This window comes from Ictalurus punctatus, chromosome 6 (assembly GCF_001660625.3).
Source record: "Ictalurus punctatus breed USDA103 chromosome 6, Coco_2.0, whole genome shotgun sequence".
NCBI classification, from domain to species: Eukaryota; Metazoa; Chordata; class Actinopteri; order Siluriformes; family Ictaluridae; genus Ictalurus; species Ictalurus punctatus.
The window spans coordinates 7,337,806-7,351,353 of NC_030421.2; the positions used below are offsets into that span (position 1 = coordinate 7,337,806).

A 13,548-nucleotide genomic window follows, 5' to 3' on the forward strand; every position below is an offset into this window, starting at 1 on the left:
GAGGGAATACTTACCTAAAACAAGAACAGTGCAAGTTGCTGTCTTGGATCCTGCTGGGTTTTCTACAGTGAGTGTGTAATCTCCACAATCCCTTCGGTTACAGTAACGCATCTCAAGCTTGCTTCTTACTCCAGAAGTCTCAATTTCTGCTCTTGGAGGTACCTCTGTATCATTTTTCTTCCATGTGACCTTGGGGAAAGGCATACCTTTGATTCCAGCAACAATTTTTATATGAGATCCTGCCATGGCTTTAAGTTCACGGGGCATGCCCATATCCAACAGAAGCTCTGGAGGCTCTGGATTAGGAAAAAATAAATGGCTTTACACATGTCACATTTCACACAATTCACTCTACGTTTAGTTATTAACAAGATTTTCAGACTAACCAAGTCTGTCCTGTGCCCGAACAGGCTCAGGAACATTCTCAGGATCAGATTCCCCAGCTGCATTCACTGCTTTCACTCTAAACCGGTACAACATTCCATCTTCAAGGTTTATTATTTTGAATGTTGTTTCTGGGCAGGACTCAGGGGTCTGATTAACCTGTATCCATTCGTCAACTCCAGCATTCTGGTACTCAAGCAGGTAGCCCAAGATTTTGCCTCTGCCACAGTCCTTTGGTGGCTGCCAAGACAGAGTAACTGAGTTCTTTGTTTTGTCAATTGCCATTGGATTTACTGGTGGGCTTGGAATCACTGTATGGAAAGGAAAAGTAAAATTTTATGTTTAATAGGTCAAAATATTTCCCCTTGAGTAAGAGTAATATCCTAACCACGTACCAATGGGATCTTTAGCAAAGACAGGCTTTGAGGGTGGGCTGGGATCACCAACACCAATGACATTCTCTGCCATGACACGGAACTCATATTCACATCCTTTGAGAAGATCTGGAACCCAGTATTCTGTTTTAGGGAAGATGCGGTCAGTTCCAGCACGAATCCATCTGATTGACATTGTTTCTCTCTTCTCGACAATGTAGTTTGTGATTGGTTTTCCACCATCAGCTGGTGGTTCCCAGGAGATCAGAGCTGTGTCTTTGTAGACCTCTTTCACCACTGGTTGCTTGGGAGCATCAGGTACCTCTGTATTTGGCAAACACGGTGGGGTGGAGTATACATGTATGTTAGTAAAATTACCAAGTCAAAGAATGTGATAACTGTTGTGGAAAAAAAATCTACTTACTAAAGACATCCCTTGCTTTTTTCTCAGCAGACAGCAATGGATCACTTATGCCATGAATGTTCTGAGCACAGATTCTAATAATGTACTCTCTGCCCTCAATTAGCTTGGGTACTCTACATGTTGTTCTAGTGCAGGACTCTGTGACAGGCATCCAGAGATCCCTGTTGATATCTCTCTTTTCAACAATGTAATTAGATACAGCACATCCTCCATCATCCAGTGGTGGTTTCCAAGAGATGACCATGTGATCCCTAAAGATTTCTTCAAAGACAACAGGGCCCTCTGGAGGCTGTGGTCGATCTGAAAATATTTATACACATATATATTACTTAAAATTCAGAAAACAAGGGAGGATTGACCATTATAACAGCAAAATAAAAATCTGACTAAGTCCAAAGATCTGAAACTCACCAACAACAGTAACAGTGCAGATGCCCTTCTGTAAACCAGTTGAGTTCTCCACAACCACAGTATATTTACCACTGTGATCACGCTTAGCCTTTTCAATAGACAAGCACAAGGTCTTCTTAGTGCTGGTGAGCAAAATGTCATCATTTGCTTGAAGTTCCTCATCATTTTTAAACCATTTGATTGTTGGTGTAGGTTTCCCTGTATATCGACCTTGGAGAGTGCAAGTCTGCCCAACACGAACTAAAAGCGTGTCACGGAAGTCCAGATCAAGGGTAGGTGGCTCTAAAATGAAATATTAAAAAATAATTTTAAAAATCACGTTGATCTCATATTATTTTCCCAACTGTAATGTCACATTATTTCACATTCGTATTATTTGTTTGTAACTTACCAAGCTCGTCCTTGCATGTAATAGGTTTAGTGCTGAATGACGGCTTGCCTTGGCCAACTTGATTGACAGCACTGACACGGAATTCATATATAGAGCCCTCTTTGAGACCCTCATGAACAAATTTACGATCCATTAGCTTATTGTCAGTTGCAACACGGTTAAAGTTGTCCTTTCCTATCTGACGGACTTCAAGAACATAGCTGGTCACTTCGGCACCACCATCATACTTTGGTGGTCTCCATGCTAAGCTAATTGAATCTTTCATGACAGCTGTTACCTCCAGATCCTCTGGACGTTCAGGGACAGCTGTAGAAAAATAAATAAAGCAATTGTGTGAAATGGCAAATGTAAGTGTGAAATAGCAAGAAAGTATTTATGGATTTTTATTTATGCAATACATATTTATCCACAGAAAAGTCTTACAAATAGGATCCTTAATAAGAACTTCTGATGCAGTCTCAATAAATGGGCCCCTTCCAATGATATTTTCAGCAGCAATTCTGAAGAAGTAAGCTTTGCCATCAATAAGACCCTGAACCACAGCATTATGTCTGGTGACAGTGTATGTTACTGAAGTCCAGCCTCTGCGGTCAGATTCTCTTTTTTCTATTATGTAATTGGTGATTGCTGAGCCACCATCATCTTCAGGTGAACACCATGTCAGCTTGCAAGAGTCCGTTGTTAGATTTATACCAGAGAAAGGCTGACTGACGGGTCCAGGAACATCTTTAAAAAAAAAAAAAAAAAAAAAAAGAACAACAAAAAAAAGGTTTGCACTATTTTGTGCTAAGAATCACATCATTCTGTTCATCAAGTTCAGAGTTCTTTTCATCATGAACAGAATACTCACCCAGCACTTCCACAATTACTGCTTTCTTCCTTTCTCCTCCTTCATTTTTGGCAGTCAGGGTGTAAATACCTTGTTGATGTCTTTTGCAGTTTTTGATGACCAGAGAAGAACTGATAGCAGTAGTCTCAACAACAGCCTCTTTAGGCATATCACCATCATCTTTGTTCCAGATAATGACTGGGGCAGGTTTGCCAGATACATAAGCAATAATACGGATTACACCACCAGCATGAACAGTGATCTTCTCTTTTACAGTTGCATCCAGGTCTACTTCAGGAGGAACTAAAGAAAAAAATATATGTCTGGAATTTAATTTCTGTTAGACTATCATCACACATTTTAGTTATAAAAGGAGATCCCAACTAAACTATTTAGTGGATAAATAAGATTTTAAAAACATTAGAACTATTACAGAAGCCTAAAACAGAAACATCACTGTATATAAAAAAAAAACCAAAAAAAAAAACATTTAACCCTAACCGTAGGTTTTCGTTCAGGAGTAGAGAATCAGACACATGGTGCTACTGTACTAGAGTACATGACAATTTTTTTCTGTCATTATATTGTTCCATGGCTGGAATACTCATTAATAGTATTAATTTGCTCGCCTCCTGAGGGATATAGGACTAACTGGCACAAAACAGTGGAAGGCCCTGACAGACCTGGCTGAAGAGGCTGAGAAGAGCAGCTTTTGGCTCTGAGTGAGGAGAAAGGAGAAGAACCCAAAGTCTAGTTGCAGGGGGTGGTAGGGAGAGGTCACTGCCACTGCTTTGCCACCAGGAGGTTAAAGGAGCAAAACGTTGTTGAGCAGTGGTACCCAGCTGACGACCTTGCCGCTGACCCATGCCATACAGAACCAGTGGCACTGAGCATGCATTAACGGTGCCAGTGGGGCTTGTCACAGCCTTAGTCACTGGGAAGGTCTGTATGGCTCTGGTTGTGTTAGGAAAATGTGCCAGAGTGGTATTAGGTGTAACAGGAGGAAACCTTATGGAACCAGTTGCTCCAAGCATGCATTAATGGTGTCAGTGGGGCTCACTATAGCCTTAGAAACTGGGAAGGCCTGTATGGTTTTGGTGGCGTTAGGCATGTTGGCAAGGCTCAAGGATGAGTGGGGTAATCCTATGGGCACCGGCGGAGGTGCGACAGGCAGCAATGCCATAGCAGATCAACATCTACCTGTGCAACTAATGTTCTTACTTGTTCTATCCTTGACTTCAATCACTTCTGTGATTTCACCAGGTTCACCAACTCCTGCAACATTCACTGCTCTTACTCTGAATCTGTAAAGTCCAAGCTCTTTAAGTCCAGGAACAACAAATTTAGTGCCTCTAATCTCCTTGTCTTTAGCCTACAAAGAAACAAACAGAATTTCACTAAAAGGAAATATAAATGTTTATATACTTACAATAACTATTTGTAACAATTGTAGTCATATTACATGCTTGAAATGTGAATTTAAGTACCTTCTCCCATTCCTCCTTTCCTTCTTCTTTGTATTCAACAAAGTATCCTGTGATCTTAGATCCACCATCAATCAGTGGAGGAATCCATTCAAGATCTACAGTTGACTTTGTGCAGTCTGTTACTTTTGGCATCGGGGGTCCTGGAGGAGCTGTAAAAATATTTTTATATATATATATATATATATATATATATATATATATATATATATATATATTTCATAAGAATATATTTTTTAGTCATTTATCAGAACCTGTTACTAATACAGAATATTGAACATACCAATTGGATCTCTAGAAACAGCAGGATCTGATGGCAAACTTGGAAGTCCACATCCAGCAGCATTAATGGCAATAACACGGAACTGGTAAGTAGCTCCTTCCAAAAGACCAGTCACAACATGTGAAACACCAAGGGGCCTGATTCTAATGGGGTCACGGTTCACTTTAATCCAACGTTTTGATGTAGTTTCCTTCTTTTCCAGCCAATAGCCAGTAACTGGAGATCCACCATCATATTCTGGCTCCTCCCATTCAACAGTCATGGATTCAAGAGTGATTTCTGAGACAGTTGGCTTGTTACATTGACCGGGGACAGCTGTCGTAGAGGAGTACATTAAAATTTGATTACATCAAACAGTGCCTTTAAAAAGTGCCTTTAACCCTACATTCATACTGGCAACCAACTGATGACCATACATTTTCAGTGTATAACCACATTTTCAGAGGCAGTGGCAAACAACAAAAAAATAGCACAACAAGCAACATGTGAATTGAGATTTTCCCAATTTAGCTTGCTTTGCTAATCTGCTAACAAATCTAGTACAAAGTGTAGCATGTAACATACAAATCAAACTTAAAAACATTTCAAACAAATGTGATGTGTATAGAATGTATTGTGTGGTGTAGGCTATATATTTTGGCTACATACCAAGGGAAAAACTCAATTAATTCACTCAATTTGTGAACTTGGGGCCATTTAACAAAAGACTGTTTAAACTAAAATAGGTCATCAAAGTGCACAAAACTGAAGTACTTACTGAATAGGTTTCTTGCTTTCTCAGGCTCGCTATAGAGTGGTGGTCCAACACCGTATTTGTTCTGAGCCATAATACGGAATTCATATTCATGCCCTTCTGTTAGCCTCTGAACTGTATATGCACATTCCTTAGGATCACTAGATACATGCACCCATGTCTTCCTGTTGTCCTCACGCTTCTCAATGACATAATTTGTGATTTTGGAACCACCATCATCTGTGGGTGGCTTCCAGGAGAGTCCAATCCTTTCAGCAAAGACCTCCTCAATTTTGACTGGTCCAACTGGTGGCCCGGGTCGTCCTTCATATAAACACAATAGTATTTTGGTCACATCATTTACATAATTCAGTATCTCTTTTAAACTAGTATGTTAAATGGATCTATAAAGTAATATCTATCTATCTATGTTTTATAACTGATTTTTTAAAAATAACAAAATACACATACCCAAAATGGTAAGTTTGATATCCTTGGAAGCCTTGCCAAGGCTGTTAGTAGCTGTGAGTGTATAAATTCCACTGTCATCTCTCTTGGATTGCTGGATTACCAGACTGCATTTGTCATCAGAGACAAGTTTATTGATATGCTGATCATATTGTATATCAAACTTTTCATCAGGCTTGTCAAATGTGGCTTTCTGCCAAACAAGTGATGGGAATGGACAGCCCTGGATCCTGGCAAGTATGTTGACATCAAATGTTTCTGCACTCTCCAGAGATTCTCTAAGCTCAATGGTTGGAGCACCTGAAACAATAATCATAATGAAGTATGCATTCGATTTAGACATAGCTGAATATCCTGTTATGTAATTAACACCAAATGCTCACATGTCTGGTCCTTGATAATTACTGGTCCAACAGTAACAGAGGGTCTGCTTGGACCAGCTTCATTCACTGCTTTGACACGGAACTCGTATTCACCACCCTCTTTGAGGTCTTCAACAATAAAGGTTGTCTCTTCAACATCCCTTTTATTGCACTGTTTCCAGGTCTCCTTTTGTGGACCACTGGTGTCCCAGCTCAGCCTCTCAATAATGTAATGTGTTACTGGTGCACCACCATTATTTTTGGGAGGCATCCACGTTAGAGTCACTGTGTTTTTAGTGACAAGGTTTATCTTGAGCTTAACTGGAGGATCAGGGGGATCTAAAAAAAACAACCCAGAAGGTACAGTGTTACAATGGTAAAGCTAGAATACTTTTTAGTATATTTTTATTCAGGGAGACCATATGAATTTTTCTTATTTCTAACTTACAAATGGGATCCCTTGCCCTCGCTGGCTCTGTGGTCTCAGTGAATGGTCCCATTCCAAGACGATTCTCAGCACGAACTCGGAACAGGTATTCCTGGCCCTCAAGAAGGCCAGGCACCACAAAGGCCATATTGGCACAGGCTGCATTTACTGTTGTCCAGGCCTTTCCACTGACAGCCTTCTTTTCAATAAAGTAGCTCTTAATCCTCTCTCCACCATCAGTATCTGGGAGTTTCCAGATAAGCCGCATTGTAGATCTGGTAATGTCAGTAACTTTGAGATCCTTGGGTGCTCCAGGAACATCTGTAAAATAAATAAATAAATAAATAAATAAATAAATGATCACATACATTTTAGAAATGAACTTGCCTTATGCAAATAAAATGTTGGCATTTTCAGGATTTGATAAAAAGAACAAACGCACCAAGCACAATGACTCTGATATTAATATGTTTCTGTCCAGTTTTGTTCTTTGCTGTGACGGTATATCTGCCAGAGTGAGCTCTCAAGCTCACAGGAATTGTTACAACAGAGGTAGTTTCAGTAGATTCCACCTAATCACAATAAAGAAAGAAAAAAAAAAGAAAACCTTTATTATCATTATATTTATACATATGTGTAAAACACAAGCAAGGGAGATGGGGTCAGATCACAGGGTCAGCCATAATGCAGTGTCCCAGAAGTAGAGAGGGTTAAGGACCAAGTAGGTATAGCTTAGCAGTGCTCATTTTGAACTCTCAGCCTTCTAAAGAGTAGCCAGAGCTTTAAGAACTCTGTCATGACTGCCATAAAACCCTAGTTAAACTGTAAAAACAATTCCAGTAAAGGTGCAAAACAATTTGCAAACAATCAGTTGTGATACCTGTGAATCAGCTGGCAGGGTATGAAGACGGTCTTTCTTTTCTGTCTTTGCTTTGCCATCAAATTCCCAAGTTACCTTGGGAACAGGACGTCCAGTAACAGTTACCGGGATTTTGATTGGAGTTCCAGCACGGATAGATAGTAACTCATCAGCACTGATGTCCATAAATAGCTTCGGCTCAGCTGTGTAGTTAAAAATTCCACCATGTTAGAAAGTGAAATGAAACATTTGAATTCATTCTGAAACCAGTTTTACATGGAAACTTACTGTGAATGTCCTCCAAGAGAACCTCTGTGGTTCTAGGACTTGGCTCAGACTCGCCAATATCATTTACTGCAACAATTCTAAATCTGTATTTCTTGAGTTCCTGCAGATTGGGAATGGTAAATTCAGTAGTAGGATGCAGATTGTCTGCATCGTTCACCCTTGCCCAATCAGATGTGCCCTCATGCTGGATCTCAATTATGTAACCTTTGATTGGGCTGCCACCATCTTTGGCTGGTGGTGTCCATGACAGAGTGACACTACGCTTGGTTTTGTCAGCAATTACAGGAGCTGCTGGCATGCCAGGTGGAGCTAGAGTGCACAAACACACAAAGAACATACATACGTTACATAAATAAACAGAACCATACAGTACATAAATAAGCATGTATAAAGAAATATGTGTTACACTAATTTATTTTGTAATTCAGCTTACTGAGAGGATCAGTAGCAAAGGCTGATTCAGAAACAGCACTTGGGGGACCAACTCCTGCAGCATTGCAAGCCATCACTCGGAATTCATACTCAAGTCCCTCAATGAGACGTGTGACCTGAAATTCCCAGCCTTTCATGCCACGTTTTGACACCAGGGTCTTATTTACTTTAGCCCAATGGGTGGTGCCTTTTTGACGCTTCTCCAGCCAATAACCAGTGATCGTAGATCCACCAGAATCCATCGGCGGTTCCCATGTTACTAGCATATTGGTTTTAGAATGTTCTGCTATAGCAACTTTTTCTGGGGGACCAGGTAGGGCAAATGGATCCTTTATGTGCACTTCCTCTGTTTCACAGCCATCACTTATTCCATACTTATTCTCAGCTTTAACTCTGAACATATAGTTTCCACCACGTACAAGGTCCCATGCCTACAGGATATAAAGTAATGGGCTTAATTTAATAGTTACTCTGATTAATTTATGACAATATCTCAGGTAATTTATGACAATTTCTCAAATCTCAAATTCTTAATTTGCTTACCCCATATTTTTTCTCTATGATGGTGTTATTAACCTGAACCCATTCCGCTTTCTCAACATCCTCAACATTAAGGTCTTTCTTCTCAACAATGTAGTTGGTGAGCTCACTCCCACCAGTATCCAGTGGTGCATCCCAGGTCAGCTGGCAAGACTCAGCTCGGATATTTGAAACTGCAACATTTCTTGGAGGTGTTGGCCGATCTAATAAAACAATTAATAACCATTATTCAACTGCACACTTTAAATGAAAACATTAAAGGGATGTTTCTGTCTAAACTTACCCAGCACCTCCACTGTGATGGAATGGCTGGCTGTCCCAAGGCGATTTGATGCAGTCACAGTGTATGTTCCCTTTTCCAGCCTTGAAATAGCTGGGATAGTGAGTTTGGTGTGTTCTGTGACTCTGTCAATCACTTTGGTCTCAAACAGGACTCTCTCAGTGGGCTTTTCAATAATAACATCATCTTTCAACCATTCAACCTTTGGCATTGGGATACCTGTAATTTCAGCAGGAATCTCAACTGGCTCATTCTTCCTCACTCTAATCAAATCACCTTTGAAGTGCTTCATCATGTGCAAAGTTGGAGAAACTGTAAAATTAAGACACAGAATACAGTAAAGTACATCACAAAGAGTAGGTAAAATGTCTTGTTTTGGAAGAGTAGACAGTCCACAACCAGACAAACCTTCATCATCCTGAATCACAACAGTCAAGAGTATAGAAGGATCACTTTCACCAATGCTATTAACAGCCTTTGCACGGAACTCATACATGTGCAGCTCATCCAGATTTTCAACAGTCAGTGTCAGAGCAGTGCACAAGTCTTTGGAGACAGGCTGGAAAGCAGGCTGATCTTGACGTCTCTTTTCAATGATGTAGCCAATAATTGGACTACCACCATCATTGCGAGGTGGCCTCCAAGTAAGGGTAACGGATGACTTAGTTCTTTCTGTGTAGTGGAACTTCTCTGGAGAGGTTGGTGGACCTGATGGTAAATAAAAGCATTATTGTAGTTGTCTTGTTTAAACGGCTACAGTTTGGTCTGTATAAAAGTCACATTACCTTGTGGATCAGCTGCAAGAATAGGTCCAAGATCAACTGGTGGTCCACAGCCATATTTGTTCTTGGCCACGACTCGGAAGATGTACTCCTGTCCTTCAATAATACCCACAATTTCACATTTAGATGCGGGTGTTTCAATGGGCTGTCTCCATGTGACCATCTTTGGTTCTCTTCTTTCAATAATGAAGCCAGTCAAATCACTGCCACCATCATCGTCAGGATCGGACCAGTTCAGAATCATTAACTTTCGGGTTACTACTACAGGCTTGAGGTCAAGAACAGGCCCAGGAACATCTGAATAGACAATTTTAAGAATAAGGCTTTGTTTTGTATGGTATCATTACAAACCAATATACAATAAACAGTGGAGAGTTGGGTAGTTAAGAGTTCAAAAGAATATAACAGCAGTTCTCACCCACTACTTCAACTCTGGTCCATGCAGACTTGATACCACTTGGGTTTGCTGCTGTGATCTGGTATTTGCCAGTGTCACTTCTTTTTGAGGTCTTGATGATAACAGTGCTGTCCTGTCCTACTTCTTCTATTTCCACACGCTCTTTGTCAGGAGCCGCATCATCCTTTGTCCATGTAAGTGATGGTTTTGGTTTACCTTTTACATGTGCAGGGATCTTCAGCATCTCTCCAGCTCTTACAACAAGACCATTCTTCACAGAGATATCAAGTTCAATTACAGGCATCTCTGTTTGGGTAAGTCAACAACACAGTCATAAACCCAGCCTTAAACTCTCACCTCATAATGTCTCAAATGTTTTTCATTTTAAACATTGGTTTATGATTTTATACCTGCTGGATTCCTCACAATGACAGCATCTGTCAAACCAGGAGCACCTTCACCAGCACAGTTTACGGCCACCACACGGACAATGTACTTAGCTCCTTCTCTGACACCATAGACAGTAAATGTGTGGTTCTTCCATGGTCTCTCTGTGGCTCGTGACCAGTCCTTAGTGCCAGCAATTAGCTTGTCAACATGGTAACCAAAAATGTCTGCACCACCATTGTCTACTGGAGGATCCCATTCAACTGTTATTGAATGGTCTGTGGTGTCAACAACACGTGGAATTGGTGGACCCGGTGGCACTAAAAAAAAAAACCCCAATGAATTTAGCTTTAAATAACAAACAGTTAAATTAACTATGATTTAAAAACAGTACTTTTAATATGTATTAGAGCAATGTGATGTAATCAACTTACAGATAGGAGCCTGGGCTGTTTTTGGATCAGATGGTGGACTGAACCTTCCACATCCAGCTACATTTTCTGCACAGACCCTGAAAATGTATGTCAATCCTTCCAAAAGACCTTCTACTTTTACTTCTAGTGCATCAATGATGTTGCGATTAACTCGTGCCCAGTGTGTGCTGTTTATTTCTCGTTTTTCCACCCAGTATCCTTGGATGGGGCTCCCATTGTCATTGGGTTCATTCCAAGTAACAACCATGCTGTTAGCTGTAATATCTGTAATTTCAGGTTTCTCAGGTGCCTCTGGGGGATCTGAAATATGGAAAAATGTCAAATATCGACTTACAACTTTAAAATAGTAGGCATCAAGAATTACAGAAAATGTAGTGAAAATGTTGACTACCAAATGGATTCTTGGCAATGACAGGTTTGGATATGCATGGTTTTCCAGGACCAAATCTGTTCTCAGCAGTAACTCTGAAAAGATACTCCTTTCCTTCAATCAGTTTTGTCACTGGGTACTTGCAACCTCTGAGAGTTGATGTCACAGTGACCCATCCAGTCTCAGCCTTGGAGTTGTCTTTCTTCTCCAATACATAATTTAGGACCTCACTGCCACCATCATCTAGAGGAGGTTCCCACTTGCAGAGGATAGAATCCTTCCTGACCTCCTCAAATCTGAAGTTGACTGGAGGTCCAGGAGTATCTGGAATATATAAACAAAACCCATGAGTCTGTATCCCAGTACAATTAAACTTATTAATTATAAAATTAAACTTATCCAATATAATTCAGTGTAAAACTATATAGAAATCACATGAATTTAATTTACCAAGAACAATAACTTCACAGGTGGCAGAAGCAACCCCATGATCATTCTCCACCTTGATGGTGAAAACACCATGATCGCCTCTGATAACATCTTTCACAAGAATGGAGGATTCACCCTTCCTTGAGTTATCAATGGTAAGACGCTCATTCAGAGATGGGTGGTATTCCTCCTCTGGCTCTTCTGGTTCCTCTGCCTCCTCTAGTTTCTCAGTCTTCTCTTCCTCCTTCTTGTCCAGCTCTTCCTTTGTCTTCTCCTCCGTTTTCTCCTTGTCAACTTCTATTTTTTCTTCCTCTGCCTTCTTTTCCTTCTTCTTTCTAATAGGCTTTTCTGGCCTCTTCTTCAGTGCCTCTGGCCTGATGGTTGAATTGTTCCTCATCCATGTTATTTCCGGGTAAGGAAAACCAGAAATGTAGGCAGTTAGTCGGATCTCCTCACCTTTCCTGACACTTAATCCTGATTGCAAACTGCCACTGAGGAACACTTTGGGACGATCTAAAATTTAGAATAATTAAACAAACTGTTATAATGAAAATATAGGTGACAAATTATTGTTTGTATAAAACAATTAGATAATTTCTTATACATACCAACTGCATCAGTGGCTTTGACCATAGGAGTGTTACGAGAAGGCTCACTAATGCCTGCTGCATTCTCTGCACGTACACGGAACTGATACTCTTTTCCTGGCCTCAAGCCCTTAACTGTGTACGACAATACTGGCACAAGGAAGTCATTGCATCTCTTAAATTTTTCTTCACCTTTTATCATCATCTCTAAAATGTAACCCATGATCTTGCATCCACCATCATACATGGGTGGCTTCCAAGTAAGGGTCACAGATTCAGAAGTAGGGTTGTGAGTCTCAACATCAACAGGTGGATCAGGTGGATCTGTATATATATATATATATATATATATATATATATATATATATATATATATATATATATATATACACACACACACACACACACACACACATACAAAGAAGTAGGTAAGCGATAATGGTGCCATATTGATCATTAAATAAAATGCAATTCTTCTATGAAATTACTCACGCTTCTGATCCTCAGCAATTACAGGATTGCGAAGTTCAATAAACTCGCCACCACCAATTTTATTCACTGCTCCGACACGGAAATAATACTCTCCATTTTGGATGAGGTCCTTGACAGGCCAGCTCAGTTTATTCTCACCAGACATGACATTGACATACGTTCTCCTGCCTGCTTCCCTGCGCTGCAGGACATAGTGCAGGATAGGACTGCCACCATCATAGTCTGGAGGTTCCCATGTCACTTTGCAGGAGTTCTTGGTGATATCACTAGCAACAATTTCCTTGCATGGCCCAGGAAGTCCTAGTGATAAAATAAATATTATAAATATGGTGCATAATGAAAAATGTATGAAGTATATCATGTAAAGTAGTGCTTATGTATGAGTGCATAATCATACCAATAACTTTAACATTAATTGTCCCACTAATTGCACCAAGGCTGTTCTCCAGGGTAACTTTGTATTGGCCAGCATCAGCATGCAGACAGCTTGGTATTTCCAGATGGCAGGAAATGTAATCTGATCTAAGTGAAAGTCTCTCATCAGCTTTCATCTCCTTGCCATCTTTGTGCCATGTGATCCTAGGTGATGGAACAGCCTTAAATGGAATTGGGAGATGCATCTTCTCACCCTCCACAACAATTAGGTCTTTGGTCTGGAACTCAATAGTAGGTTTGCCTACAAGGATTGTTAGAAACCAGTC

At 40.3% G+C, this 13,548-nt stretch overlaps 1 protein-coding gene across 17 annotated transcripts in view; it reads right to left on the minus strand.

Annotated features, from left to right (window-relative positions):
* ttn.2 (titin, tandem duplicate 2) overlaps window positions 1-13,548 on the minus strand; it is a 181,850-nt gene that overhangs the window by 59,293 nt on the left and 109,009 nt on the right. For all 17 annotated transcript variants that reach the window (XM_053680786.1, XM_053680799.1, XM_053680798.1 and 14 more), the window contains 31 exons: window positions 13,245-13,523; window positions 12,848-13,147; window positions 12,377-12,679; window positions 11,790-12,281; window positions 11,361-11,663; window positions 10,970-11,269; window positions 10,559-10,855; window positions 10,170-10,454; window positions 9,755-10,048; window positions 9,378-9,677; window positions 8,973-9,281; window positions 8,693-8,892; window positions 8,151-8,580; window positions 7,718-8,026; window positions 7,451-7,632; window positions 7,013-7,142; window positions 6,592-6,891; window positions 6,165-6,482; window positions 5,785-6,081; window positions 5,338-5,637; window positions 4,581-4,895; window positions 4,301-4,449; window positions 4,035-4,185; window positions 2,835-3,116; window positions 2,408-2,710; window positions 1,985-2,290; window positions 1,594-1,875; window positions 1,183-1,482; window positions 780-1,082; window positions 387-695; window positions 15-296 (listed from right to left, as the gene is read on the minus strand). In XM_053680786.1, the coding sequence (XP_053536761.1) occupies window positions 15-296; window positions 387-695; window positions 780-1,082; window positions 1,183-1,482; window positions 1,594-1,875; window positions 1,985-2,290; window positions 2,408-2,710; window positions 2,835-3,116; window positions 4,035-4,185; window positions 4,301-4,449; window positions 4,581-4,895; window positions 5,338-5,637; window positions 5,785-6,081; window positions 6,165-6,482; window positions 6,592-6,891; window positions 7,013-7,142; window positions 7,451-7,632; window positions 7,718-8,026; window positions 8,151-8,580; window positions 8,693-8,892; window positions 8,973-9,281; window positions 9,378-9,677; window positions 9,755-10,048; window positions 10,170-10,454; window positions 10,559-10,855; window positions 10,970-11,269; window positions 11,361-11,663; window positions 11,790-12,281; window positions 12,377-12,679; window positions 12,848-13,147; window positions 13,245-13,523 (8,910 nt within the window). The remainder of the gene's footprint in view (window positions 1-14; window positions 297-386; window positions 696-779; window positions 1,083-1,182; window positions 1,483-1,593; window positions 1,876-1,984; window positions 2,291-2,407; window positions 2,711-2,834; window positions 3,117-4,034; window positions 4,186-4,300; window positions 4,450-4,580; window positions 4,896-5,337; window positions 5,638-5,784; window positions 6,082-6,164; window positions 6,483-6,591; window positions 6,892-7,012; window positions 7,143-7,450; window positions 7,633-7,717; window positions 8,027-8,150; window positions 8,581-8,692; window positions 8,893-8,972; window positions 9,282-9,377; window positions 9,678-9,754; window positions 10,049-10,169; window positions 10,455-10,558; window positions 10,856-10,969; window positions 11,270-11,360; window positions 11,664-11,789; window positions 12,282-12,376; window positions 12,680-12,847; window positions 13,148-13,244; window positions 13,524-13,548) is intronic.